The 26104-nt window shown below is 47.2% G+C and overlaps 9 protein-coding genes across 9 annotated transcripts; 5 read left to right on the top strand and 4 right to left on the bottom strand.

Moving 5' to 3' along the window:
* The first annotated feature begins 8 nt into the window (after positions 1-8).
* On the top strand, positions 9-1537 carry BT62DRAFT_973830 (uncharacterized protein). The gene is made up of 7 exons (XM_043189131.1): positions 9-122; positions 172-271; positions 326-476; positions 533-635; positions 682-823; positions 872-1064; positions 1120-1537. Exons 1-7 carry the CDS (start codon positions 38-40, stop codon positions 1414-1416), a joined length of 1071 nt encoding a protein of 356 aa, XP_043035808.1. The 5' UTR covers positions 9-37; the 3' UTR covers positions 1417-1537.
* Positions 1538-2088: 551 nt separating this feature from the next.
* Positions 2089-3683, top strand: BT62DRAFT_1079419 (HAD-like protein; the record flags this gene model as incomplete). The annotated part of the gene is made up of 4 exons (XM_043179489.1): positions 2089-2810; positions 2864-2923; positions 2977-3115; positions 3168-3683. 4 exons carry the CDS (start codon positions 2089-2091, stop codon positions 3681-3683), a joined length of 1437 nt encoding a protein of 478 aa, XP_043035807.1.
* Positions 3684-3991: 308 nt separating this feature from the next.
* On the bottom strand, positions 3992-5283 carry BT62DRAFT_996683 (uncharacterized protein; the record flags this gene model as incomplete). The annotated part of the gene is made up of 6 exons (XM_043190601.1): positions 3992-4051; positions 4106-4461; positions 4512-4849; positions 4908-5119; positions 5217-5244; positions 5271-5283. 5 exons carry the CDS (start codon positions 5281-5283, stop codon positions 4204-4206), a joined length of 849 nt encoding a protein of 282 aa, XP_043035806.1. The 3' UTR covers positions 3992-4051; positions 4106-4203.
* Positions 5284-9930: 4647 nt separating this feature from the next.
* BT62DRAFT_936144 (uncharacterized protein) lies at positions 9931-11859 on the top strand. Its single transcript, XM_043187076.1, has 6 exons — positions 9931-9980; positions 10083-10273; positions 10403-10529; positions 10557-10574; positions 10793-10880; positions 10902-11859. The coding sequence occupies exons 1-6, from the start codon at positions 9936-9938 to the stop codon at positions 11720-11722; spliced, it is 1290 nt and encodes a 429-aa protein (XP_043035805.1). The 5' UTR covers positions 9931-9935; the 3' UTR covers positions 11723-11859.
* A 252-nt stretch (positions 11860-12111) lies between these two features.
* On the bottom strand, positions 12112-16938 carry BT62DRAFT_1040722 (P-loop containing nucleoside triphosphate hydrolase protein; the record flags this gene model as incomplete). Its single annotated transcript, XM_043178418.1, has 6 exons — positions 16668-16938; positions 16197-16615; positions 15030-16145; positions 13460-14976; positions 13253-13408; positions 12112-13196 (listed from the first exon to the last, which is right to left on the bottom strand). Exons 1-6 carry the CDS (start codon positions 16842-16844, stop codon positions 12112-12114), a joined length of 4470 nt encoding a protein of 1489 aa, XP_043035804.1. The 5' UTR covers positions 16845-16938.
* A 714-nt stretch (positions 16939-17652) lies between these two features.
* Positions 17653-18721, top strand: BT62DRAFT_936140 (aldolase; the record flags this gene model as incomplete). Its single annotated transcript, XM_043187075.1, has 5 exons — positions 17653-17763; positions 17818-18033; positions 18057-18092; positions 18166-18560; positions 18583-18721. The coding sequence occupies 5 exons, from the start codon at positions 17653-17655 to the stop codon at positions 18704-18706; spliced, it is 882 nt and encodes a 293-aa protein (XP_043035803.1). The 3' UTR covers positions 18707-18721.
* Positions 18722-19165: 444 nt separating this feature from the next.
* On the bottom strand, positions 19166-20394 carry BT62DRAFT_1079414 (uncharacterized protein; the record flags this gene model as incomplete). The annotated part of the gene is made up of 3 exons (XM_043179488.1): positions 19166-19581; positions 19643-20322; positions 20375-20394. 3 exons carry the CDS (start codon positions 20392-20394, stop codon positions 19166-19168), a joined length of 1116 nt encoding a protein of 371 aa, XP_043035802.1.
* Positions 20395-22930: 2536 nt separating this feature from the next.
* BT62DRAFT_443707 (uncharacterized protein) lies at positions 22931-24686 on the top strand. The gene is made up of 5 exons (XM_043180909.1): positions 22931-22978; positions 23041-23203; positions 23256-23364; positions 23426-24152; positions 24206-24686. The coding sequence occupies exons 2-5, from the start codon at positions 23165-23167 to the stop codon at positions 24483-24485; spliced, it is 1155 nt and encodes a 384-aa protein (XP_043035801.1). The 5' UTR covers positions 22931-22978; positions 23041-23164; the 3' UTR covers positions 24486-24686.
* Positions 24687-24808: 122 nt separating this feature from the next.
* Positions 24809-25538, bottom strand: BT62DRAFT_1079411 (uncharacterized protein; the record flags this gene model as incomplete). Its single annotated transcript, XM_043179487.1, has 4 exons — positions 24809-25048; positions 25098-25314; positions 25367-25427; positions 25484-25538. The coding sequence occupies 4 exons, from the start codon at positions 25536-25538 to the stop codon at positions 24809-24811; spliced, it is 573 nt and encodes a 190-aa protein (XP_043035800.1).
* Between the last annotated feature and the right edge of the window lie 566 nt (positions 25539-26104).

Below are 26104 nucleotides of genomic sequence, written 5' to 3'. Positions count from 1 at the left end.
CATCCATTGTTTTACTTTATTCTGTGCCCCGACAATCATGTCGATTCATCGCCGCTCCCAAATAATATTCAGAATCGACGAGGCGTACTTGATATCGGCCTGGGTTGCATCATTTCTTTGGGGTATGCGCAGTTACCCCGTATCTTCTTCCAGCTATTGATCTGGAAACAGGTTGCTTCACTGTCCTTGCTGCCTATGCATTCTATACAATCATCTCAATCCGCAAATCACGCCCACCGAACAAAGTCGTAACTTCCGCAATCGTCGTCTTGTGAGTGAGCCTCAACCTATGCATCTGTCTTATCGTTTAATGAGGTTTGCGTAGATATTGTCTGGCTACTGCACATGCAGCGCTCAGCATCCGTAGACTGATAGATGCTTTCATTGTGCATGCTGACGACGTCGGATCACAGCGTTATCTTGCGGACATTGGGGCTGGAATCAACAAGGCAAAGGACCTCATATACATTACGAGCGTATGTGCTCTGCCGAGGCCACTGAAATCGAGCGCTGAATGCATCCTTTCTCGTAGACTTGTATCGGGGATATGGTTATTGTCTGGCGATGCTTTATTGTGTGGAACAAGAACATCCCTGCTATCATACTTCCCGTTCTCTTAGTCTTCGGCACGGCGCGTAAGTTCATATAGTCAGGAATTCGACATCAGACTAACCTTATCAGTATCAGGATACGGCGCCATAGGGCATTATTTTGTCCTGGAAACAGCCAACATTAAGGAAGTCACCCGTTGGGGAACTACAATGTTCATTACTTCTCTATGCACGAATATCATCGTGACCCTCCTGACTGCGTTTAGAATCTGGTGAGCAAAATCCTAGGGCGCGGTTGGACAAGCGCTGATATAATACAGGTGGATAGCACGCTCGACGACCTCCAAAGCTATCAAGAGATACCAAACTCTCCTTTTGGTGATCATTGAGTCCGGTGCCCTCGTTACTATCACAAAAGCGTTCGAGTTTGGTCTATACAAACACGCGCCGGGCGATGGCTTAAATGGTCTCAACGCGATGTACATTCCTTTTGACTGTATGCCGCAGATAACGGTATGTACGCATATTACTAGTTACCTTCTCTCTGTTCTGATTTCGCATTTTATAGGGTATCGTCCCAACATTGATCGTCATCGCTGTTAATAAAAATATGACGGCTAATCTTACCGTCTCAACCTACCCCTCGGATTGCCGTCGTGGAGCGCTTCGGCGCGGAGACGTAGAAGCCGTTACTGTAGGAAAGATACAATTCGCGCAGAACTCATCTCAAGATCCGGACGAGACAGAGTTCTCCGAAGAGGTACCATCAGAAGACGTTGTTCCCATTCCCCTTCAGGACGACAAGCCTGAGGTAGTCGTGTCCATGGATCAACCAGGGGTCTATCACGTCCAACCAGTGCCCTGAAGAGATTTACTTTTCCCTATACATTCAATGTGTTGTATTGGGTAGATAGGTAGAATTATACCCTGCAGTCCATCCAGGGTTGCGCTAATGTCTGAAGTACTATTATACAATTCAAATGCCGACTCAGCCTCATTGGATTTCGCAGGCAGTCAATCGGGGGACAGTCGCCACCCACCACGGAGAAAGTTTTCAAGAAGTAGGTCAATGCTCCCCAGTCTTGAGGAGCACAGAGATTAAAATTAGTGCAAAGCACATGCAGTTGAAGATCACAAAGGGAGAAATCAGGCAGGGAATCAGCCTGTAGTCGGGCTTTTTAATAATTTCACTGTAGAGCAGCGTGGTAGTAATCGGAAATAATGCTGTAGTAGAGAAAGTAGTAGTCGAGTTAGAATGGGAGCAAGAGCAGCAGAGAGCGCTGTAACGTCGGCCGCGTCGGCGATGATGGTCAATTTGGGCTTTCTGTATATAGCAGTTGTCTTTTCCCCTCCGTTGAAATTCCTCCTGATGAGCAAGAGGGCCTGTGGCAAATGGCGGTACTTTTGTTCATGGGAATATGTGTAGCAAGATCAAGACAGCATGCGGAGACAATTTTGCGCCGAACGAGTTCTCCTTCCAGACAAATATGGCAGTATATAAGCAGCCTCAACTTGATTCGAAGAATACAGAGCGGCAATGGCACGATACAACGCCATAATTTGCGATCTGGGGGACGTTCTCTTCACATGGTCTCCCCCACCCAATCAGATCCTTCCCCTGAATACCCTTCGCCGAGTCCTCTCCTCATCGACATGGTTCGAGTACGAGAAGGGCCGAATCTCCCAGCAGACGTGCTACGATAACATTGGACGAGAATTATCCACCAGCCCGATGGACATCCGCAAAGGAATCGAAGGGTCCTGTGCCTCGTTGCGTTGCAACCTCGATCTCGTGAGTTTCTTTCGGGAACTCAAAGATACGACAGAGGGGGGGTTGCGCATCTTTGCCATGTCAAACATATCACAGCCGGACTATGATGCCCTTCGGAGTATCACTGTGGATATGGATTGGTCGATATTCGATGGCATCTTCACGTCCTTTGCAGCAGGAACACGTAAACCCGAACTTAAATTTTATCGGTACGCGCTGTCCCAGGCGAGCCTGGATCCCTCCCGAACCATATTTATAGACGACCGGCTCGAAAACGTACTTTCCGCACGCTCTCAGGGATTGCATGGCCTCATGTATCGCGAATCCAAGGAGCTAAAGCAATCGCTGCTCAGTTTATTCGGCGATCCGATTCTCAGAGGCCAAAGATTTTTGAAGAAGAACGCAGGACATCTTGCTTCGATGTGCAGTGGAATCGCTATACAGGAGAACTTCACTCAGTTACTCATTCTGGAAATGACTAAGGACCGGTAAGGGCCAGAGCTACATGCATTTCGAATGTTATGGGCTGACAGCGTGACAGGTCGTTGATTGAGTTGGGTATAGTTGAAAAGGAGGGAAAGTGGAACTTTTTCCGAGGCAAGTTAGGCTGATGGGTTCGGTGTCAACCCAACTGATGGTAATCAAAGGGGATAGTCAACTTACCACAGCCAAGTTTCCTTGCGATTTAGACACCACTTCACTCGGCCTTACGGTGATCCGAGCAAGAGTGAAAGTGGCGGCGTCTATAATGGATGAGATGTTAAATTATATCAATGAAGACGGCATCATACAGGTAAGTTTACTTGAGCTTGGATCAACCCGCGCGTCTCACTGTCTCTGGTTAGACATACTTTGATCACGACAGGCCGCGAATTGACCCTGTCGTCTGCGTGAACGTTCTTCACCTATTCTATTCCTATGGTCGAGGAAATGAGATAAGCCAGACTTTCCGATGGGTGCACGAGGTTCTTCTTCATCGGGCCTATGTCCAAGGGTCGCGCTACTACGAGACAGCAGAATGCTTCCTCTTCTTCCTCTATCGATTTATCAGCGGCTGCGATGATCCAGTTGTCCACACCCGCTTCTATCCGCTCCTGAAAGAAAGAATTACGGAACGAATTGGTGCAGCAGGAGATGGACTTGCCTTGGCCATGCGCCTCGTCGTTTGTCATTTCACGGGAGTGAGAAACAGTATCGATCTCCAGACTCTTAGAGCTTTCCAATGCGAAGACGGAGGATGGGACGCTGGTTTGATATACAAATATGGGTCTTCGGGTCTCAGTATTGGGAATCGAGGTCTGACGACAGCAATGGCTATCCACGCTATCCGGTGTAGTAGCCTGGCCAGTTCCTCGCTATGAGAAGACGACGAGCGAGCCTTTAGATAACATTATAAGTATTGTTGATTGCATGACGAATCTGTGAGTCTGATACCCTCCGAGATCTGTCAGCGGTGTGATCAAGATGAATAATACTTACTGATCAGAACGAAGGCAAACTTCCGAATAGATCATCGATCGTCAATTGAGACAAACGCTATGGGCGTACCTGTACCCAAGCATTTTGCCACGCGTTCAACTTCAAATTTCCAGAGTCCATTTTCGCACTATTCTGACGCTTACTGCCCATTGAAAAAAATCGTATGTCATATATAACCAGCATAGACAATGGGCTATGTCATCTTACACCTCTCCTTCCCTCAGACTGCACTCCTGCACGACATACACCCCTAGACAGCTTTAATTAGTCTCAGCATCGGGTGAAAAACCATCCGAGTCCTCACCAGCAGATGGTGAAATTTCCCCATTTTCCCAAAGCTCAACGTGGCAAGAGCGCGTGCTGGCCGATGGTGAATGGCATGCCAGCTCGAACAGCGAAAATTCACCCGAAGGACAACAGAATCTCTCCGTCCCGAAAGGCTCCCCAAAGTGGATAGGTATGCTGGCCACCTGGGATTTTCTCTCCGGCGCGACTTGTCCAGAAGATACGTGTATGAGCCGGTCTGACCAGTTCCATGACTGTGTTGTTCTCTATCTTTACCTCCAGGTCAAACCCATCGCTAGGCGGAGGGATGGATAACGCCAAAGAGCAATACTGCATCCCGTAGTCCAAGTGGTAGAACTGGAGCACCGTTGATGTCTAGAGAGAAACTTGGCAAGTTGCTGATAGAGGGAGTAGCCAATGCTGACGTCCGAAGACACAACATATCGATGATCAGGAAATACGGTACCGAGCTCGGTGGGCCACTCTTGCACCAGGTGACCAGGGCTGTATGTTTCTACCTGTGGCACGATGTCGGGGAAATTCACGATGGAAGTATGATGCGAAGCATTCCGGTCGTGGTTATTGTTCAGAAAAACAGAGTCAAAGTGGATGTACTGGCTATGTCGCCCAGCTTGGATAATAGCTGAACCGTGCAGCATGCTAGGCGCGAATTTGACGACGATCAAGATCGTCAGTAACAGTGTGGTCAGAAATGAGCATAGCACTCCAATAGATGTCCACATGACGAGATGGTCACTCCAACCTTTGAAGAAAAGTATTATTCCCTTGTGCTCTGCCTTGATAGTACTAGAAGGACTTACAGCTGGTAGCTTTCTCTCTTGCTGTATCATTGACATCGGAAATCCCCACGGACGTATCATCTGCTATTGGCTCTTTCCATAAAGTTAATGGCATCGGATGATGGAGAAAAGTGCGGTAGCCAGTACATTTGAACTGGACAGATATATAAGGAATGGGCATGGACAAGATAACGGTCCCAGGACAGAGCGAATACAGCACGCGGTGTTTCAAACTAGAATGCGTGGTGAACATACTGATACCTGGTAGCAAACTAGGGAGTTTAAGATAAATAACGTTTCGCGGCGGAATATCACTGGCTTGTGACTGACATTTCGATGAAGAGGTCCTTCCAACATCCTACAATACAAGGTGCTGGAACCTACTACTCATATACATGATCAGCCAAGCTGGCAAGGTGACCGCAAAGCTCTTACCTCCAACTCGTAGAATCCACGGGTTTCACCGCTCGAAACCTAGAAATATGGGTATGCAATCAGGATGATATTTCCCCCCTACACAGCGCCTCCATAGTTCAGAGATCAAGGACTCGGAATAACCTGATGAGGAGAAGCTGTTCCCAGAGTGATGGATGTCGAGGAGCTCTGAGAGATGCTGGCTCACCTGTGCGCGTTTTATAGATGAGTGTTTCTCCAAGATCATATTGCGCTGAATGGATAAGGTACGCACATCAGCGATGTCGACTTGACGACATGTTTCACAAATTTAGCGCTGTCAATCATCATGAACATGCCAGCGGTAATGAGATGATTTTCGATGACGTCCAGGCTCGATAAAGGCGGTTGTACACCTGTATTCTACGTGTATCAAAAAAAAAACAATCAGGGTGACGGGGCAAGCAACAAATGGAGAGAAAGTTGTAGTGTGGCGGGAATTAACAATAATCCACATTTCTGTATTCCCCTTCAGAGGCTCTGGGACCAGATGGATTAGTGGCCTAGAGCACTGGATATTATGGGAATTAAACATCATGGTAATTGCCGAAGGTTTCTCGCAGCTGTGAAATCATGGACCGATCATCCGGTAAACTTCTGTGGCAGCAGAGTTCCTTTCCCTTGCTTTTTAGGAAGTTTGAGCTACCAATCGCTTGCTTTAACTTGTTAGTTCTATTTTTGCTTCCTATAGTGCTGGAGGCACTAATCACAAAACTTGGCCTCTGTAATAGCACTGGAAGTGATTCATCCCATAGCATTCACTGTATATCCATGCAAAGCATTCTGGCTACCCAAGCCACATCTGCCCCTCTTGTCTTGAGCAGACACCAGGGAATTCTCAAATGACCCCAGCTTTACATGACATGTGTACCATTGCTTTCATTTCTACCATCTAAAGTCTATAGCAATGAGCCAGACATAGTGGTTTCACCCAATCTATGCTCTTTATGCTTTCTGATTGGGCTACTTTTACAGCCATTCCTTCAGCACAGCTTTGTGTCTACTGGCTACTATCACTCAGAATTTGCACAACATCATCATGTTCCACAAGATGGATGTCTGTATGGTGAGTGTGGAAGGTTTCTGCTTTTTCCATGGTGAAGTACTCACTGTCATAGCCAGTGATTGGAGATCCCATGTCATTGACCCAACACTTTTCTGTTCTTGTTCAAATTCCCCAGGCATAGACATCAAAGTCAGTTCTTCCTCTATGTAGAATCATGTGTCAGTTGCAATTGGATAACACAAGACAGGTCCATTGATGAAACATAGTCTCAATAGTATCTACAGTGTGTGTTCAGATATGATGGAGCAGTTAACATTGCTACATATGGGTTCAAATCCCTGTGTAAATTTGGTATGAACTTGATCTCTTTTGGCTGTATTCATGAGCAAGAGAAAAATTAAACATCTATTGTAGAACTATGAGTTATGAGTACTCACCCCCAAATACCTTTGGATTTTGATATAGCCTTGTTTGGTTTTCACTTTTGCCCAGTGTCTTACAATTGGAATCTTTAGTGATAGAGAGAAATCACACCAATAATGAGCCATCTCACCATCTGAGAAAATGGTAGATTGATGGATACTAGACTGTACAAGCACAAGATGAGAAACTTGTTCCTGAATCCTGATGCTTGCTCCCAACAGTTTTTCACTGTCATCCACTTCCTCAGAGTTCTCACTTGTATGGTGCTGATGAAAATGAGGTGAATAACTGATCTTATAATGAAAAGAATAGATTATGTATTGTGTTATGTGGTGAAGCTGACTGTTATATGGAACCTGTAGATGAAAAACTAGTGCTGGAGATGAAAGGATATGAGAAATCTGAAGAGTCAGTCTTTGGCACAGCCACATCATTCTTCTTCTGTGTTTCATCATGTCAATTCACTCCAGCTATTTCTAGATAAGATGGGCCAGATGAGCATTCTAGCTATAGAGAATGCTTGAATTCTCTAATTTGAGAGGTAGGATGATATATTCTGAAAATGAGTTTCTCCCTCCCTCTTTCAATGTGCAGCTCTGATGCAGACCTGGATGTATGTCCTATTAGATTTATTCATTCTTGATATGAATGTATAATATTATGATTCTTCAACTTGTCACACAATCCTATGCCAGAATGTATATATCTCTAACTGAAAGACACACAAGCACTGTTGCTCAAAACACAGTAGAGATGACCTGAGACATACTCTATTGAGTGAGAGCAGCAGTATATATTCATATTCAATGCTGATTATCTGAGAACCCTTGTATCATAGGATGTGATATAGTAATACTTCCAATGTCAAACTGTTAGAAACATGCTAATAGAGGAGAGAAGAATGCATGTAGCAGGATGCATGAAGTGCATAGGCCTAGATGAAGCTATTAGCAATATCATCTCTGAGCTGACACTCCAATAAGAGATGCAGATGGAAGTCTGTAGAGTAGACAAAGGGAGAAGAGAAGTTGAATAGAGTGAGGGATTCACAGATGAGGGTATTGACTGAAGAGTCAAGAGTTATTGTGCTGAATCAAGTTGATATTTGAACTAAGATAGTATAAGATTTTCTACAGCTTATATACTAAGTAGCTAGTCTGAGTCAGAGTCTGATGAATTCTGATGGGTAATCTTTTCACTACTATTTTAAAATTAGATTGAAAATAAAATATAGTTTGAAATAAGGAATGAAACATTAGTATGCTGCAGGATTATGCAGAATGAACTTGGAGAAAAAGAGAAATACTCAGTATTCCTTTATCATGTGAAAACTATTAAGTTAGATTGGCAATGAGAGGTCCATGGCATGTGTGTGATAGTATCTTTTTCTTAGTGTTCTTACTCTCAAGAGCACAGATTCTGATAGCTGAGCAAGGCCATGTGGAATTTGGGTGTGATTATATAAGGTTTCTACATCTTGACCTCTTACTGCCACCATCCTGCTTTGCTAGTTATATTATCATATCATATTTTCATGATGTTCAAACTATATGTGCACCTTCTGACATCTGATGATATCAACACTGCTGTCTTCAAACAGTTTTATCTGAATCATGATACAGCTGAAAAGGACTACTAGCAGACCATGGAGGTATGACAGAAGGAGAAGAAGTTGGAATAGGAGGCTGCATCTGCCATGAGACAGCAGAAGCTAGAGATGAAGAAGGCCACAGAGAAGAGGGCCTAGATAGAGGCTGAGACAAAGGCAAAAGCTGAGGCTGAGGCTGCAGAAAGAGCAAGGGAAGAGGAGAAAAGAAGAGCAGAGGAGACCAGGGCTAAGGCAGCAGCAGAGGCCATGGAAGAGGCAAAGAGATGAAAAGAGGTGGTGAGAGAGACTGGGATAGTAGATGAGGGAACAGAAAGTGGAGACAAGAGATTGAAGAGAAAGGATCACAAGGAATTATAGAGAAAGAGGGGGGAGAAAGAAAAAGGGCAGACAGCTTTGAGGGCTATAAGGAAGAAAAAATCTGCCAGCATAGTGGATAGCAGAAGTGAAGGTGGGAGGTCTGTAGGGCTGCTGAAGATGTGGAAGGGGTGTTATAAGATGGAGTCTGATGATGAGGAGTGGCAGTGTTCTCATGTGTGATTTGTGGAATCCTGCTGCTTGTTGACTTTGTTTTCTGCAGGGCATTACATCAAGTGCTATAAGGCAGAAGCATGGTGTGTTATCCACAGCAATAGGCAGCTTGCCTGTGGTGTAAGACAAAGAAGGCTGACTGTGCTTTTAATAAGGCTAATAATGAGAGTGTCACTGTGTGGTCCAATGAGGTGTTGGATGATTGAGAGAGATTCTGGAGTGGGTGAAGCAGCTGGAGGACAAGGTGGATGACCTCAGAGCCCAGTTTGAAGATATCATCAATGACTACATAGATGAGAGGCCTAAGTACCCAGTCAATTTCATTTCCAAGAAGATCTGGGGGAAGTTTGAGATTTCATAGGAGGAGCTGAGGGAGCTTGGAGATATCAACTATGGGGTCCTCCAGTGCATTGCTCAGGTACATCTGGATCAAGACATGGCTCTTATCAAACTGGAGAGGCAGCAACCTGAGTTTACAGAGCTTCAGGATCTGTATGCAATTTTAAACTGCACTAGCTGCACTTGTAGCTAACTAGTGGTCCTCAAAACTGAAGTACTTGTATTCTGATGCCAAAACTCTTATTAAGCCAGAACCCAAATTATGCTGAAATCCAAAGTTCAATTAAGACTTCAATTCTATTTGACACAAAGTAACTTAGCAGCAAAAGCTACTCAAGACCATCTTGAGCTCTCTATCTTCAGGACATTGTCAACTGGGCTGTGTTATACTCCTTGCTTACATTGACCACCTTGTTATGATACACAATTCTCATTGTTTATTGTATTCTGAGAGTGGGTGGTCTTATTGCAAGGGTGTGTTTGTACCACAGGGTGATAAGAATGCTTGTAGAGTCTGCATCTCTCTATTCACTTGTGCTAGTCATTCTTCTGATATTTGAAGTTCATAATGATATGGCTGGAGATTGCATTGAAGAGTTCATGATTGCCATAAGAGTGATGAAAAGACTCAAACATGAGGGTATTTTCTTGATACCAGCTTTCAGTCAGTTTACTATTGTTTTCAGTAGTCATGTTTTCTGTTCCAACTGACTCCTCCAACTTTGATCCAGGGCTTGTCCCTTCTCTTCCTGAGCATATATTGCAACAGATGGAATCTCCTCACATCTCCTTGCTCCTTTGATCCAACAATGGTCCACTTGACTCAGAAAGAAGGGAGTTCATGTGCTCCCTGAAAGCCAGCCAGGACATGACAAAGGTATTGCAGAGCAAAATAGAGACTACCCAGCATCTGTTGGATTTTTTGAAGGATCAGAGAAGCATCGCCGAGTCCAACACAGCTGATACCACCAAAATTCTTTGTCAATACCATATCCTTAACTCGGATTGCCTTACGAAGATATTTCAGCAGTGTTTGGCCAATCAGAATGGCAATTCTGACAATGATGATTATTCCTTCGGGCCCTGAGAGGGCTTTGACTGCTTGAACCCTGTGCGATGAACACCTTGGTCATTAGCACAGGTTTGTTGTAGGTGAAGAGATGTTGCTTTGGATTCACCAGGTTTACAGTCCTGCATCGACATTGATTTTGGCTCCCTATGCAAAGCACAGGATTTCCACTCAAAGCGCCTCTTCAGGCTTGGGCTATTCCTTGAAAGGAGTTGTGTTTTTCACCTTTGAATCCATCTACAGAGCTGGTGGGATATATCCGTAAACCCTATCTGTTGGAACTTAGGTGCTGGCGATTCAGAGGAAGGCGTATTGGACTCGAAGGAAGGGTATATTTTGTTGTATAGAGTAAGGACAGTGGGGGTTGTGAGTCAAGTCAATAGGTACGAAAATGTCAAAGTATAAGGTAAGCAGTAAATATATATAAATAGAATATGATATTAAAGCCGTGAAAATCGAATCTCAACACTATCTTCCAGGCATTGCTACCGACCTCATCTCGGTGGACAGACGCCTTCTTTTCCTTACCTTCGAAATCGTTCCGTTCGTTATACGGATCATTCTTCGGTCGGTTGGAGCGGCTATAAGTCAGCCTTATAGGCCCCACGGAGCTGGGATTGGACACTTTCGCAATGGCACACAGCATTCGCACGTTCACGAGTGACATCTCTCAGTCTTTCCTCGTTTTCAGTCAATTCCCCGGCGCCAGCGTGAAATCCTATTCAGCCTTCGATGGATCCTTCCGTGAACAAGTATCTGCGTTGACGCATTTGCCGAATGTCCAGGATCTTGTCCTGTTATGCAAAAAGTATAATATGGACATACGCAGTCCCGTCACGCCTGGCCATGTACAAAGTCTTAATGTTGATGAGTTTTTTCATGACATGCCTGGTAGCGTCGTCGCACAGATACTCGAGAATCTTGTTCTGCCTTCTCTCAGAAAACTGCGCATGTCGCTCCTGACAGAAGCCTCATCCTTTCCCATTCAACACCACCTTGTTCATATCATGACATTGGAGTTGACTTGTCGACTGAACCACGACGAGGATGTCGTTGCTTTTTGCATCTTCCCAGCAAGCCTCACGCAGCTAGAAACATTATCCGTCCATGCATTGCGAATTCCTGATATCTTAATGCAGAGACTGGGCTCGAGTACTGGGTCAGACTCAGATCAGATTTTTCGTTATGTCCCGTGGCTCAGGTGCCTTGATTTACGAAGGTCAACATTTGCAGATGAGAGAAGCGGATATGAAGCCCTTCTTTTTATGGTGGCGTCTCGTCGGTGTTTGATAGATGATGCAGAAGTGTTGAGGGAAACCTGTTTGGACAGGCCACAGAACCCCGAGCTTTCGGGTATGTGGGAACCGCTACGCAAGCAAGGTTTGTACGTCAATTACTGGAAGACATGATGATAATAGTATTCATGTGACAATCGATTGTTGGGGCTCGTCGTGAGGACTCACTTTGCTCGTGCAGAGTGACTTGAATAATTTTCATGAAGCCTCCCCGCCCTCAATCGGTGTTTCGATGATGCGTTAAGGGATGACTCGGCTTCAACAAGTATACCAACTCGAGTACAATGACTATCTGAACGAAATTGCCGCTGTACATATTCATCGCAGCGCAATGCAGGAGAACCACGAAGGCATATGGTGCAAGTGTGCTGCAACTTACAATTATGGTGTATGAATCTGTGATTCTATGATGATAAAGAACATGTTGCTGACCCGTAGAACCAACAAGAGACGGAGAAACGTGAAAAGGCAGATGTTATATGCAGCAGAACTGGAGATATTTTTTAGGATAGATGCAACAGTTGTATAGCATTTTCAGCGGCTGCAAATCTAACTTCCACCTTTGTGACGCGGCCTCTGTTAAGGTCATCAGTTGCCCGTGCTTCCTCCAATACCTTCACACCCCCTCCCTCCTCTTGATGCAGCTCGATCACACAACTGATGTTACCCTTCTCTTCCGTAAACTTATACTTCACTTTCTGTCCTCGTCGTGAAGCCCAGACCGATAGTCGCGAAACAGGATGAAGCACATCAACGCTGTCCTTGACGATATGCTCCAGTATCGGCAAGATACCAATCGTTCGCATAACATCCCGCGTCCTCTCTAGGTTCCCCTCCGAGTCAAGGAATACGGCGCCGAGGAGACTCTCGATCATGTCACTGAAGAATTTGGGCGCTTGCAGACGAGTCAGCGCTGTCCAAGGATAGATCATCCCATTCTCCAAACCGTCAGCAATCGCATCCGAAAGCCTCTGAAACCTGTCAAACGTGACACGCTGATCCTCGAGAACACGAGGACTGGCATGCAACAGGCACTTCCACAGATATATGTCCTCCTCTTCTTCTTCTAGCTGGATCTGAGCCCTCGATTCTGTGGGCCGAGGCATATAGCTGCAAACCTTCACAGAACACTTCAAGCATAGGTAGGCCAGAATATGCTCGTTCACGACAGCCGATTTCCGAAGGTGCATATGCCCAGGACTGTACTGCTTGCCTTCTGCACGATATAGATAATCCGTGACCACCATGTCCATGACGGCGTCACCGATGAATTCCATACGTTCATAAGAGATCGTGCCGAAGTCCTGCTGATGACTCGGGTGTGTGAGGGCTTCGAGAAGGATGAGCTTGTGTCTAAACTCGTAGCCCAGCATGGATTCCACTTGGGACATGACCTTCTCCGGCAAGTCGATGCGCTTTCTGACTTCGGGCTCGGTTACACTGACCCTTTCAATCAAGGACGAGATGCACTCCGCAGTTGGTTGCCAGGTAAGGTCTAGACAGAAGAACTTGGCACATTCATAGCCCAGTTCGAACCCTCCATGCATATACGCAGCGCCAATCGTGGATTCGACAACATCCGCCAGTACTGAATAACATGAATTACAGATTAAAGCATGAAGCTACACGGCACAATGTCCATACCTTTCGTGGAGAGCGCTCCCGCAACCTTTTTTGCCCGCTTTTTCTTGGCCTCGTTCTTCGTGGGAACGGTCGCAACAACCTCAGCTACTTGATTCTCGCGGATAGTTGTGTTGGAATGCATATATGCTGGCTTCCACTTCTTGCTAAGGAACAGATCTAAACGTAAACGGGTCAATATAGCAGACTGTCATATGGCTTCGAACCAACCTCGGATAATCCATCTGAACATTTCTCTAGATATGTTTTCATTTGCCAGTCTAACGTTCGCAACGGCATGGTCCTTCCGCCTCGACAGGTATCCTTCGTGCCACAGTGGGTGTTGCGATAGAAGCTGTATGCTGACCAGGTACTTCAGCACCGTATCTCCTAGCGTCTCCAAGCGCTCATAATTGTAACGTTCTTGAGACGATGGGGCTGTCATAGCGACAGTCAACAGCTGCGGTGAAATGGCGTAAAGATGAGACGATGGAGTGAACATCCTATCCCGCATGGACTGAACAGTAAGTGACATAGCTAGCGCACGCAGGACCGAAGGCAGTAAGAACACATATTCAGCCTCTACCGGAGAGATAAGCGTGACTGCACTGTAATTCGGAATCAGCAGGACCTTCTTCGGTGGTGATGGAGGTCCATCTGTGACAGGTGTGATAGGCAACAAGGAATTACTCCTTGCTGGCAAAACCTCAGCCTCGATGAGAGGGTACGGTATATCTTCCAGATCATCCTGTCGCAAATACCGTGTCCTCATATCCTCCAACTCTTCCTCGTTGACAGTGTCATACCGCCAAGCGATGAATCTATACGGTTTCTGTTTCCCAAATTGGAATCCTACTCTCACAATAGCGAGGTCCTGAGGGTACCAAAAGGCCTCCCCAAAATCCTGTGCGTTCGCATCAAACGCGTATTTGTTAGAGCGCCCTTCGCGCTCATTTTCCTCTTTCAGCCATGTCCGGCGATCCTCCCATTCATCATCTTCCGTCCCCGGAGCAGGAAGGAAAAGATATGAAAAGTCTAGGTCATCCCAAGTCATCCGTTGACCATGTATGCTCCAGAATATTCGCCGAGTATATTCGCGCGCTCGAGCGATGTCTTCGTCATCGAGGGCAACTTGGCCAGTATCACGGAGAACGACCTTGATGAGACCATGACGAGGAGCAAAGAGTGGTGGAGGACCGTCGTCTTCGAACCATGACGACGGGCACTGTGTACGCGTGAACATACGCAAAGGGGGAAGCTCTCCCAGTGTCAATTCCGAGCAATACCAAACAGCGCTACGATCATCCGCCGGTGCCCATGGGTTCATCTGCGGCGACACGCTGACCACACTAACACGTTTCTCCACCTCGCTTTCTAGCTTCTTGATCTCATCGTCTCGGAAGAAGAGCGGCAAGAAATGGTCATCCAGTAATTCGTTGTCATACAACGCTTTGTATGCCTTGAAAGCCGCATGCCGATGTGCGGACAGTTTGGTGGGATGAATTTTATCCGTTGAGTGTACCCTGAGCTCGGAGCTCAGGAATCTAGGCAATGTTACCGTCGAACCCCAAGGTCCGGAGTAAGGGCTGACACTGGTAGACCGATTCTCAAATGAATGCCGTCCGAACGGTAGATCAGGTGGATCCAGGTCATATAAAGGCTGAAAATCAGTACTGAAACTTGCATTCGGATGAACAGCTACGAAATGGGCCAGATGAGGAAGAGCCGACTCCAGAGTCAGTAGAGCACTGACAAACGGCGACATGAGCAACAGATGCCGGAAATATGCATAAACCCTTACCCTGTTGACGGTACCCTAAATTCCTCCCTCTCCTCCCGTTCATCAGGTTCAGCCGTCATGACTCTCTCTGGTTCATTGCATAGGCGTAGCACCTCCGCTTCCGTGCTCTCCCACTTCAGAACCTCATCCTCACCTGATCCGCCTCGTTGGAACATGACAATGAACGTGCTACGCTTCTGACGCGCCCTTCCTCGGCTTTGCAACCAGGACACCATGTTCGGTGGCGGGTCCCAGCGTATAACACATCCACACGCCTGGACATCAATGCCCTCCTCGGCAACCGATGTCGAGATGATAAGATTCTTCTCCCCTCGCCTGAAATCCCTCAGTGTCTCCTCCTGCGACTGTTTTAGCAGCTTGCGCGTTAGGTTCAAGAACGAATGCCGATAGCTACCGCCAGATGTCCCCAATAAGCTTCCAATTTTGAACAGCTCCTTCGTGTCAGGATGGTGTGTGAGGATCTCCGTGAGCGCTAGAACCGCATCACGACGGGTAACAAACACAAGACCGCTAAACGCCTCATCGTCTTCCTCGAAATCCTGTTTCTCTCGCAATAGTGCATTCACGAGTTCCGCCACTTTTTGAGACGAGTCCTCGACGATGTCATATGCGTAGTAAGACACCGGGCAAACATTAACTTGGTTTAGGAGGCCCAGCATATACTTCTTCTCCTGTGTTTTCCGGGAAGGCATCATTTCATCACCTTGGCAGGCCCTTTTGGCTTGCTCTAACACCGTCCAAACGTACCAATCTGCCGCCCAAGCACCCAGGTCGGAAAGGATATCCCCGGCCGTGCGCTCGAAATCGCGAAGACCCTGGTATGTGAACGTGTTTTCTTTGAGAATGGTCTCTAACAATTTTTGGTCAAATCGGTACTCAGACGAATTAGGGGATGCCCTGGCGAGGTCGAGGCGAAGAGAAACAATAGACGGATCTTTTTCAATGTCGAGCGTACCTATAACTCGCTGTAGACTGGCCAAGTTGGTCGAAAACAGAGCATCGTCTGGTGCCTCGTATCTGACGTGCTTGAAAACAGGTCGATGGACGTGTTTTGCCAATTCGTCGCGACTGCGGCGTGGAGTGAGAATGACACTGTCGAGGTTCCCTTCTATTTCACTGGGATAGTCAATCAGGCTGGGAGTCACAGAAACATCAATTAGCCCTTACCGGAAGGCTTTCGCAATATCTCCCCCGTATATAGGACTAGCCGTCAAGCCCAAAATCATCGGCCTAGCGTATCGAGGGTCGAGATTGGACGTGTCTCGTGGCAAGAGGCAAAAGTAGAACTCCTTCATGATCATGTTGTATGGTGCCTTGTCCACAGTATGATGCGCTTCATCGAAGATCATTAATCCAATGTCGCGTCCCATTTGGATGTAGCTATGCCGTAAGGCATCCAGAAGCACCTGTGGGGTCGATACCACGATCCGATGGGTCTCAATGACCCTCCGCCACAAGGATGCGTCCTTCGACTGGTTCGGTTCGAACGATCCCGATACGAGGCCGACAGATACAGGAACTGCGTCCCGGATGACGCGGAACTGCTGCTTCGATAACGCAACAGTGGGAGCTAGAAACCACGATATCTACAGTCGAGGAAGTTAGCTAGGACTGCAGCAGTAACAAGGCAGCACACACCTTGCGCGGCTCTCGCTCGACTTCAATCTTCAGCCGCAGCACTGCGATATGCGTCTTTCCAGAACCTGTGTCCATCGCTATGATAATGTTCCTCTTGAGACTCTCATCGAGCATCTCCTGCTGGTAGCCTCTCGTGTGTACGATTGCATCTTGTGCAGCATCGACGGACGACGTCATTGATTTCTATATCACAAATGATAGATAACCTATAAAGAAAGTTAGTGATGTATTCAGATCGTCAAAGATCGTCAACGATTGGAGGTAAAAGGTTGAGCTTTCGCGGGAGTATTGACGGTATCTTGAGGGTGCCCTGGGCGCTTATCAGAAGCAAGGAAGTCACGTTGAATCAGGCCGAGATTAAGGCGCTAAAATTGCGTCCTTATTGTATTGGAGAGAATAAGAAATCGAGCTATCGATTGGTATAAGTAATGCAGAAGATGTTACTTTTGCCCTGAAGAGCTTGCTATTCGATTCCCTTTCGAATAATGAATATCAATACGTTTGCACTAGCAAGGACGTGAACATACCCTACTCCTTGCCACGATCCCTCTGCTCGTATATCTGTGGGCCAAAAGAACACACAGGCAGATGGTGGTGGTCGGAGTGAGAGAAGCGAATCAGTTGCGACGTCGCTGCCGTTTCCGTTTTTGGCACCAGGTTGGGCAGGTTCGACTCCCACCCTTGCCACCTCAAAAAATTATTTAGGGCTATTCTTTAACATTATAGTACACCCAGAGTCCATTGAATTAATTTACCGTTAATCAAAAGTTGTCGCAGGATCATCGATTACACCTGATTCGAGTCGGAATTGCGTGGTTCAACCTCTACAAGCTGGAGAGAACGCAACATTCCTTGGGTCATACGGTGGGATTAGTGGTGACTGGTCTTCATTTCAAGGTCATTCCGAGATGCAGTTCCTCCGCTCCACGTGCTGCTTTCGGGCTTCCGTACCATTGATCGATTATTATTTCTGACTTATACCACCATGGCCCATCCACCGCCACCTGGATGTCACGTCGCCACCATCCTTTTCATGACAGAGAATGAAGATCTCGATCCTGAAGCTATAGAATCTCATACATTGAGATTGGCACTGGTACCAAAATTTAGTATGTGGTGAACGCGATACCAGCTATCCTCAGTTTTCTAGGGAGGTGTTGCTGGTATACTCGTGCACGGCGATAATGGGGAGGCTCAGCTGCTCTCAAAGAGTGAGCGACGCGATGTCATCAAGATTACCCGCCAGGTGTTGGACAAGAACGGGTTCACTAACGTTCCTGTCATCGCTGGTGCTAGTGCACCGTCTACCAGAATGACAATCCAACTATGCAAGGAAGCAGCAGATTCCGGCGCGTCGTATGCACTTGTCTTGGCCCCTGGCCCCTGAAGATCACCCCTGAATCTGCTATCGCTTCATATCGCGCGGTGGGTGGACCTTATTCTTCTATCGGTCGATGTCACTGTAAGAATGCTCACACCAAAATCGTGTCCTCTGTAGATCGCAGATAATTTCCCCATTCCTATCATTATCTACAATTTCCCGACGGTCACGAACGGGCTAAACCTCGACTCTGACGCGATCGTAGACCTTGCGGAGCACCCAAACATCGTAGGCGCGAAGCTCGCTTGTGGTGAAATGGGTAAGCTTCACAGGCTCGCGTCCGTTTTCTCTCCATCCGAATTTGGGATATACACGTCGACGACGGATTGCATGCTCCACGGTCTGATATCTGGATGCGCTGGGACGATGTCAGCGTCACCAAATATAATCCCCAAGCTGCATGTGGCGCTGTATGATCTGTTCAAGCTGGGTAAGATGGACGAGGGGCTGAAATTGCAGACGAATATCGCCCATGCGGATTGGGTGGTAAGGAAGCTTGCGCCACTTGCTGGGTTCAAGACGGTCGTAGCGAAGAATTTTTGGTTGTGGGAGTAACGTTGTGCGTTCGCCGTTGAAGGCCGTGGGGGCAGATACTTTTATGGGGAGCAACCATTCTGCGGCTTTGGAGGAAGTGATCGGGATGGAGAAGCAGGTTTGAAGAGCACGTTACGGTGTCTTATCTGTATTGTCTTTGTTCCTTGTCATGACTATGACTACAACATCTCTTCTAGGGAATTATGTCAACAATTCTAGTCAGCCATATTGCAGCAGGCAGGGCATGCATGCCCAGACAACTCCTGGAACAAATGGCCCTCTCTCTACACTTTCTTACCAGAGGTTTCTGGAGCATGGATGGCAGAAGTCTGGATGACTTTTGCCTGTTCTTGGTCTGTAACAGTGTCCTGCGAGATATTTTGTGGTGTACAAGCAGAGGGTGCTGGTGGCTGTGTTTCTTGAGTAACCTATACTGGAGCAGTCTATCCATAGGGATTCATTGAAACACTGACTGACTGCTATGCACAAGCATGACCAAGTATCTTATAGTTCTAGAAATCATTACATTGAATATGAGTGATGTATTCAATAAATACAAGGATCTTGGAATTATGACCAGATTTCACATGTGTCTTTGATGACCACTACCCAAATGGTGTTTAAAAGATTTTGCCAGAGCGTAGAGCCGCATCCAATAGTCATAAGGCTGGATTTCAAACGTGCTGCTCGTGTCCTGTTGTCTCAAAAAGGTGATACCAAAACTGCCCTTCAACTTGAATTTTTTATCAGAAAGAGCCTCGTCGAAGTGAGTCCATGGCATCGGTATTCCTCCCGAGAGATAATGAGTGACCGATGGCTGATCGACAACGATTTTGATGCGGATCTCCGCGAATTTATTACGTTGGGGTACCCGCTCGAGGGTAGATGTCCACCACCGGAGGCAGTCGTTGGTGCGTCGGAATCCATTTTCGGCATTAAGAGGAATAGTGATGGTGAGCTTTTCTGTTTTAGATAGCCCGACGATACGCGGTGCGTGTGCTGTAGTAGTGGCACCATGATTAGTATATGATAGACAGGGATCATCGAGAGTGTGACGGACCGAGATCAAAGTCCATGCAATCTATAATCAATTCACGAGGCCACGAGGCATCAACCAATCTGGAGATTTGTTGGCCAATGTCCCTGCCGCCCTTTCCCGATATTTCGAGCTTGTAGAGCCTGTCGAACGACACTGGAGAGCACACGTTGTAGCGATGGGTGAAGATATCAAGAATGTCAGAATCTTCCTTAACATTGAGGACTAGATATAGGATCGCGGGACCCAGCTGGTTAGTCATGCCTAAGCCGGGAAAGATGGAACAACACTGGACATCGAGCATTTGCAGTAGTGGGAACGAACGGACGAGGCAGCAGAACTCATCCGCGCGGAGAGAGGTTTCCGTCAAGTTGAGATAAGTGATATTGTGGAACTCTGTGACGGAGGCATACCACAAGTCGGGGTATGGAAAGTCAGACCATCTGACGCCTACGACTTTGAGAGTCTTAATATCCTTGTGTTCAGCGAGGGCCGCTAGTAGCGTGGGGAGGAATGGGTCGCTGGGGCTGTAGGGTGGACCCCGGCGTTCGATGATGATGCAGTCGAGCCGGTGGCCTGGTGTGATAAGATTTTGGAGGGAGCCCGCGCTGACAAGGCAGGTGTAGAAGTCCTCGCAAGTGTATGCGAGACCATAATTAGTGCTCAGGGTGCTGAAGAGATGCAGTGGATGGCCTGGCAGGCAGCTGGGGAGGGTGTTAGAATTTCATGGGTGATGCCAGAGTATTGGTGACTCACTTGAACAGTGAGTTAGCCATATTTACTGGAGAGTTAGTGTGAGAGGCGGAGAGAAGAATTGCCGGAGGAATTGCCCCAGCAGGGACGGCATTTTATATGGTGGTCTGGGAGAATGCCACCCTTGAAAACAAAAAGAGGAGAAGATAACCATTCATGAAAAGCCAACAATGGTGGTGTTTATATTTAATTGCAAACGCGAGCGATACATGTGAGATCCCCTTGACTCATTGAGATGACTACGCCTCTCACATAGTAGGAAAAAAATGTACTGAATCGTACTCATCAATAGAAAATGAAAGGGCTAACATGGTGGCACTTACTTGCGACGAAAAGACGAGGAATTTGAAATTGAGACCTGGAGCCCTCATCACAGGTTCGGAAAATACGATATTATGAGTAGCTCAAACGTAGCTGATCTATTAATCCAAGCGTTAGTCACCGCGAATGATGTTGCCGCCTAGGCAAACTTCAACGACTGAGCATAATGTCCTCCACCAGCTGGGAAGTTGGGTATGATTTGATTTGATTTCCTGATTTTGAACATAGATAAAGCTAAATGTGACTTTTAGTATGATTCATCTGGGGTGAAATATAATTATTACGAAGATTCGACAGTCGCTGGAGAAGTTATTAATAACGGCTTGGTTGGCAGTACTTGGTCGCTCGACGAAGAGTCTACTCTAGGGTTAGGGTTACAGTCCTTCCTCTGAGCCATCCACCATCGCCTTTCTTTACGCTGTCTGTTATCCTTCTATTCCATCTGTTTCCTATTTGATGCTCTCAGTGGCCTGATGAGCTGCACTACCTCCCATGTAGCATGTGAAAAGGCGAGAAGCTCGATCAGGTCATTGCGGTCAGTACTAGCGTTCTCGGCGACATTGACATCTCTTTTCTGATCTGCTATCCATTCTTTAGAAAAACGTCATTTCCTTTACCAGCTGATGTTGATGTCCTGGATTTTTCGTTTAACGGTGCAGTAAGGGGCAAGATTTCGCGCTCACGGGAGCGCAATAGGTGCGTCCACTTGCCTACTTCTTGATTTATCTTGGTATTAACACTTGGAAGTTAGAGGCTAACCGTAGCTTGTGCATCCATGCGATTACCAGGCGACGGCTGCTTCAAGTTGACAGAGAGAAAGTTGTACTCAGATTTTGCTCCCTGAACGGTGTCCACGTCAGCGGTCGACCAGCCTAGGCGCTTACAATCACAAGGCAGAACCCAACGTCGTACATAGAACAAGACATTGTAGAGTCTGTCTCGTCTCCGAAGCAGAAAGTGAATATGCCATGTCCAGTAGGTCGTTGCGATGACTTCATCATGACTTTCACCAAGTCCTCTTCAGCTAGTCGATATTCATGCTTAACGAGCCAAAGTCTATCGTTCACATGGCCCGGCTTTGAATTCTTGTTGCAGAGAAATGTGAAGTGGAAGGCTGTTATCCCAATGCTTCGCGTCGGCCCCGACAAAGACAAACAATAATGTTGCGAGCACGCGTAACTTCCCGTTGGCATGTCGGGAAGGACTGGTGGTGCCTAGAGCGGAGGGGATGGACTTATCCATTCATGTAAGACAAATTCTACAAGATTCGCGTTAAATGCTAAAAGCTAATGATCAACTTATCTCTTAGCGTCCTTTGAACAAACCTCTTGCCTCAGAAAAGAACGATAGAACAGTCAGTAGTGTTATCTTCAGGGTCGAACCCATGCAGCTGCCACTGAAATTTCAAGGGTTCAGCCTGCCACTGTGACTTGTGTTGTATTCTTGTCGGATGAGGATGCGGTTTCGATATCACAGACCAGCGCTGCCAACCCTCCGGCATTTGTTCGATGCGACTGTTTGATATTCACTGCTTAAAGCTCAGCCAGAACCCATATAACCTAACCTTTGTCCACGTCCTGCACGATATCACTAATCACTAGTAGATGAAGGACCATCCAGTAAAAGGTCTAGGATCAACGACTGGCGGTGATAGTTTCCCATATCACACCGCCCTTTAGTTCCCATCTGTCACTTTGCTCTTCCACTGCAACCGCAACGGGCTGTACACTCCTTAGTGCTCCTATACCAACTTTGGGACCCTGGATATACAGGGCCTGAGACTTGACGACAATTCCCCTTTCATGTTCGAACCGATTCTACTCGGACCGTTTTCGTTCATAGTCTTTGGATCTTGATGTTGACAGTTATTCGCCATTTTCCCTCTTCTCTCCTCTTCCTTCTTTGTTCCCTTTGCGCTAGAACGTCTGCAATCCTTGACCATTATCGTCCAGTCCGGCCCCATATTAAGGAGAGCAGATGTCTTTGCCGCCATTGCTTCCCTTGTGGCCATCCCGCTGGAGCTCAGCTCGGTTGTTAGTCGAATCGATATTTCAGGTTCGCACTTCAATTCTTCTCGATTCTGTCCACCGACTCATTGACTTAAATGTAGCAAAGGATGATCCCCACCTTGATATCAGCCGTGTTACTGACCTCAAGTCACCGTTTATCTGGACGGAGGGTGGAGCTACTGGCTTTTCGTTACTCCGTACCCGTCTAAACAGCCTCCCGCGTCGCCAATATACCTCTCTCGGTAGGTCAGTCAGGCGCGGCAGACCTTACTTCAAGGTAAATTTTTCCCATTCCCCAACACTGGATCCACCGGGCTGATACAAGTGCACTTTCTCCAGTTCTAGCACCCGCAAGGGCCTAAGCCTGCTCTTATCAGATTGCCCGAGCCAGAGAGACAACCGGGTTCGTCTCTAACTGACATTTCTCCTTATTGTTCCCCAAAACAAGGCAGCTACCTTTCCAATGGGCGACTTCCCGACCTCCGCGATACGTTCTCCTCCGGTACGTCTTATTCTGTTTCTTTATTGCCACCGCTCGTTGATTTGTTCTCCAGGGGCCGCCCTTGACCCGTAAGTGGAGCCAGGCTGCTGCGGGGCTTGAAGTGTCAATTGTATCCCTTCCTGTCGCTTCAAGGAAGTCCCGTGGCCCTCCGGGTCTCCTCGGTACGTCTTTTTTTAAAAAAAATCATTTTTGCTGTTCTCAATTTACTGAACCCGGCCTCAGCTTCTCAGGTCTTTCACCGGGGATTTTCCGACTACGGCATCGATGAAGCCTTGGGGGATGGACCTTTTCCTCCAAGCACACCCGTCCACATCTGCCCAACGTGTGTACCACTGGTGAGCCCCTGCTCGTACTCACCGTCTCCATTCCTTCAGCAACTCCACTGTCACCTACCACCAACATTTCCAAGACCTCCAAAGGAAATGGCAGGCAAAAGTCCATTGCGCCACCCTCACCATCTCCAGAACCCCTCCGAAGAGCAAGGGCAAGCAGAAGGCCGCGCCGCCGCCTGTCGTCGAAATCGAGGTACGCGGATGGGGCCGCCCCTCCGGAAGCGAACGCAATATAGGACTAAAGCCCATAATCGTTACCGTGCCACTTTCCCCGGTGGATCCGTTGCTTCCCCCCATTCCCTCTGCCAGTGGTGCCGCTCGTGTCACGTCCGCCGCTTCTCCCGTTGTGGACAATACCGTGTATGCGCGTGCGTTTCACCCCACTGTCCACTGTGGCCGTGCCATTCCATGAGCCCATGTCGCGCCAAGCACTCGAGCGGCTCAAAATGTCCGCTTTACCTCTCGCACCTGCTTCCCTGGCCGGGCACTTGTTCATTTGTTTTATTCATGGTTCGACTCAGGTCCTCTTTCAGTACTTCTTCTGGCACGCGGGGTGGCCGTTCTGCCATGTTTATGGCGCACTCCGATGTTGGTGCACCCATCTTGCGCGTTCCCGAGTAAGTAGTTTCCTCTTCATATGTTCATCTTCTCATTTATGTCCGTCTTCTAGCTCACTTGGGCGTGCTTTACAGTCGCTAGTTGTCCCCAGGATTGCGAGTATAGCGGGGATCTGGGCGAAGAAATTTGCACTAACCGCAAGGATGGGCGGCCACGGCCGATGTTCCGCACGTGTTGACGTGAATAACCTTCACCGCGCAGCGACCCTCCTTGATCATGTCTCGTTAAGTGGTGGCCCCGGCATTTTTCCTTTCTTTCTAGTTCGTCCCGTGACTCAAACAATGTTTCGTCCTGTTCTGATTCAGCCATCCAGGAACGGCTCAACCGCGTAACCGTCGTTGACGCCGAGCTTCAGATGCTCGATGGCTTGATGCGCAGCCGCGTCATCGAACGCAACATTCGATAACCGGTAGACGGCCTTAACGCATTAGCGGAGCGGCAAGGCGGTGCCGAGATCATCAATATTCGGAGGTCTCTTACCTTATTAAATCATTCTGACGTGGTCTAGCGTTACCGAGGAGGAGGCTGAGGAAGTCTAAGACATTTCGTGTGCACGCACTGGCTCGTACGCGCTGTTTCTTTTCCTTCAACATCTCTCTGGGCCCCCGGTCGTCTGTTTTGATTTTGAAACTTTATATCGTCTGTAGTTGTATCATCATCCGCTGGGGGGGAGGGAGCGACTCTGCTTGGCAATCAACCTCAACATCTCCTCTATAATACCGTCACATGGTTCATGGGTTTCAACGAGGGTCACCTCTGGCTTTCTCGTGTAGCGCATGATAACCCCATCGTCCTTAAAGGTAATCCATGTCATGTCTTCCTCTTTTACCTGCGCCTTGTCTTGTACCCACTGCTTGACAGTGTGATCGGGATTTGGATTGTTGGCGTTCGAATCCTGATATACATATTAGCCACCCAAGAAGCGCATTATCCATAACACTTACCCCAACAAAAGACACAAGTATCAAGCCAGGCTTTCCCTCCAACTCCTTGACAGCGCTGAAGACACTATGGATCTCATGTTCCCTGAGCCAGTTGTTAATGATGAACGCGAGTTGCTCTTCCCCGTCGTGATTGCCAAGATGGTTCATCCTCAGTGTCTCCATTATTTGGCGGACCGTCCTCATGTTCATATAGTAGCCACCGACCATCAAAGTCATACTAGAGCCCGAGGTCAGCATTCATATACAGTGGCATATAAAACAAAAGTCACTCGTCATGAAAAGTATCCATAAACAAGTGATGGGATTCGTTTTGGTATAATGGCTGATAGCCTGCGCAACCACACGGTGAAAGCCGACAAGCCGGAAGCGGCACCGAAACGGCGGACAAAGAAGGAACCGTGAGAATAACGGAGAAACACCCGGAAAATCACCATCAGGCATTCTATATACAGTCAACTCTGTAATAACCCATACCCCTCCGTCGACACTCAATAGTATAGGTTATCACAGAGTATGGGGTTGTACAAACATCGTTGTAGGGTGTCCCAGTGATATGCAGTGTATCTGTATACCCTAGATTTTGCACAATTTCAATTAATTTGAACATATTACCTATGCTGCTAAGACATGCACTATAAGAGCTATAGTGGAGACTCTATGTGGATAGCTAAGTGGATATGAATGGTGCAGCTCTCAAGATCTCTACAGAGACTTAGAGGCAACATCTATATGAGTCAACTGTATCTGCTTGAAGTATCTTAGAGTAGTCCTCACTTAAACAGACTTAAACAGTCACATCTAGAGGCTCATTGGTACACAGACACATATCCTTAATTTCATTCATTGCTAACAACTTCCACTCTAGAAAAGTTTACACTTTCCAACTGTACTTTGTATTAATGGTCTTCAAGCTGTTACGATTTTTCCTTTTCTCTTATTCTTTGACCCCTATTTATGCTTAGTCATGACACGAGACCACGGGAAAGGCTTAGTAAGCACAACCAAGC

The sequence above is a fragment of the Guyanagaster necrorhizus genome, assembly GCF_019112545.1.
Source record: "Guyanagaster necrorhizus MCA 3950 unplaced genomic scaffold BT62scaffold_30, whole genome shotgun sequence".
Classification (NCBI taxonomy): domain Eukaryota; kingdom Fungi; phylum Basidiomycota; class Agaricomycetes; order Agaricales; family Physalacriaceae; genus Guyanagaster; species Guyanagaster necrorhizus.
Note: the sequence above shows the minus strand (reverse complement) of the source record. Positions and strands in the feature narration are given on the sequence as shown.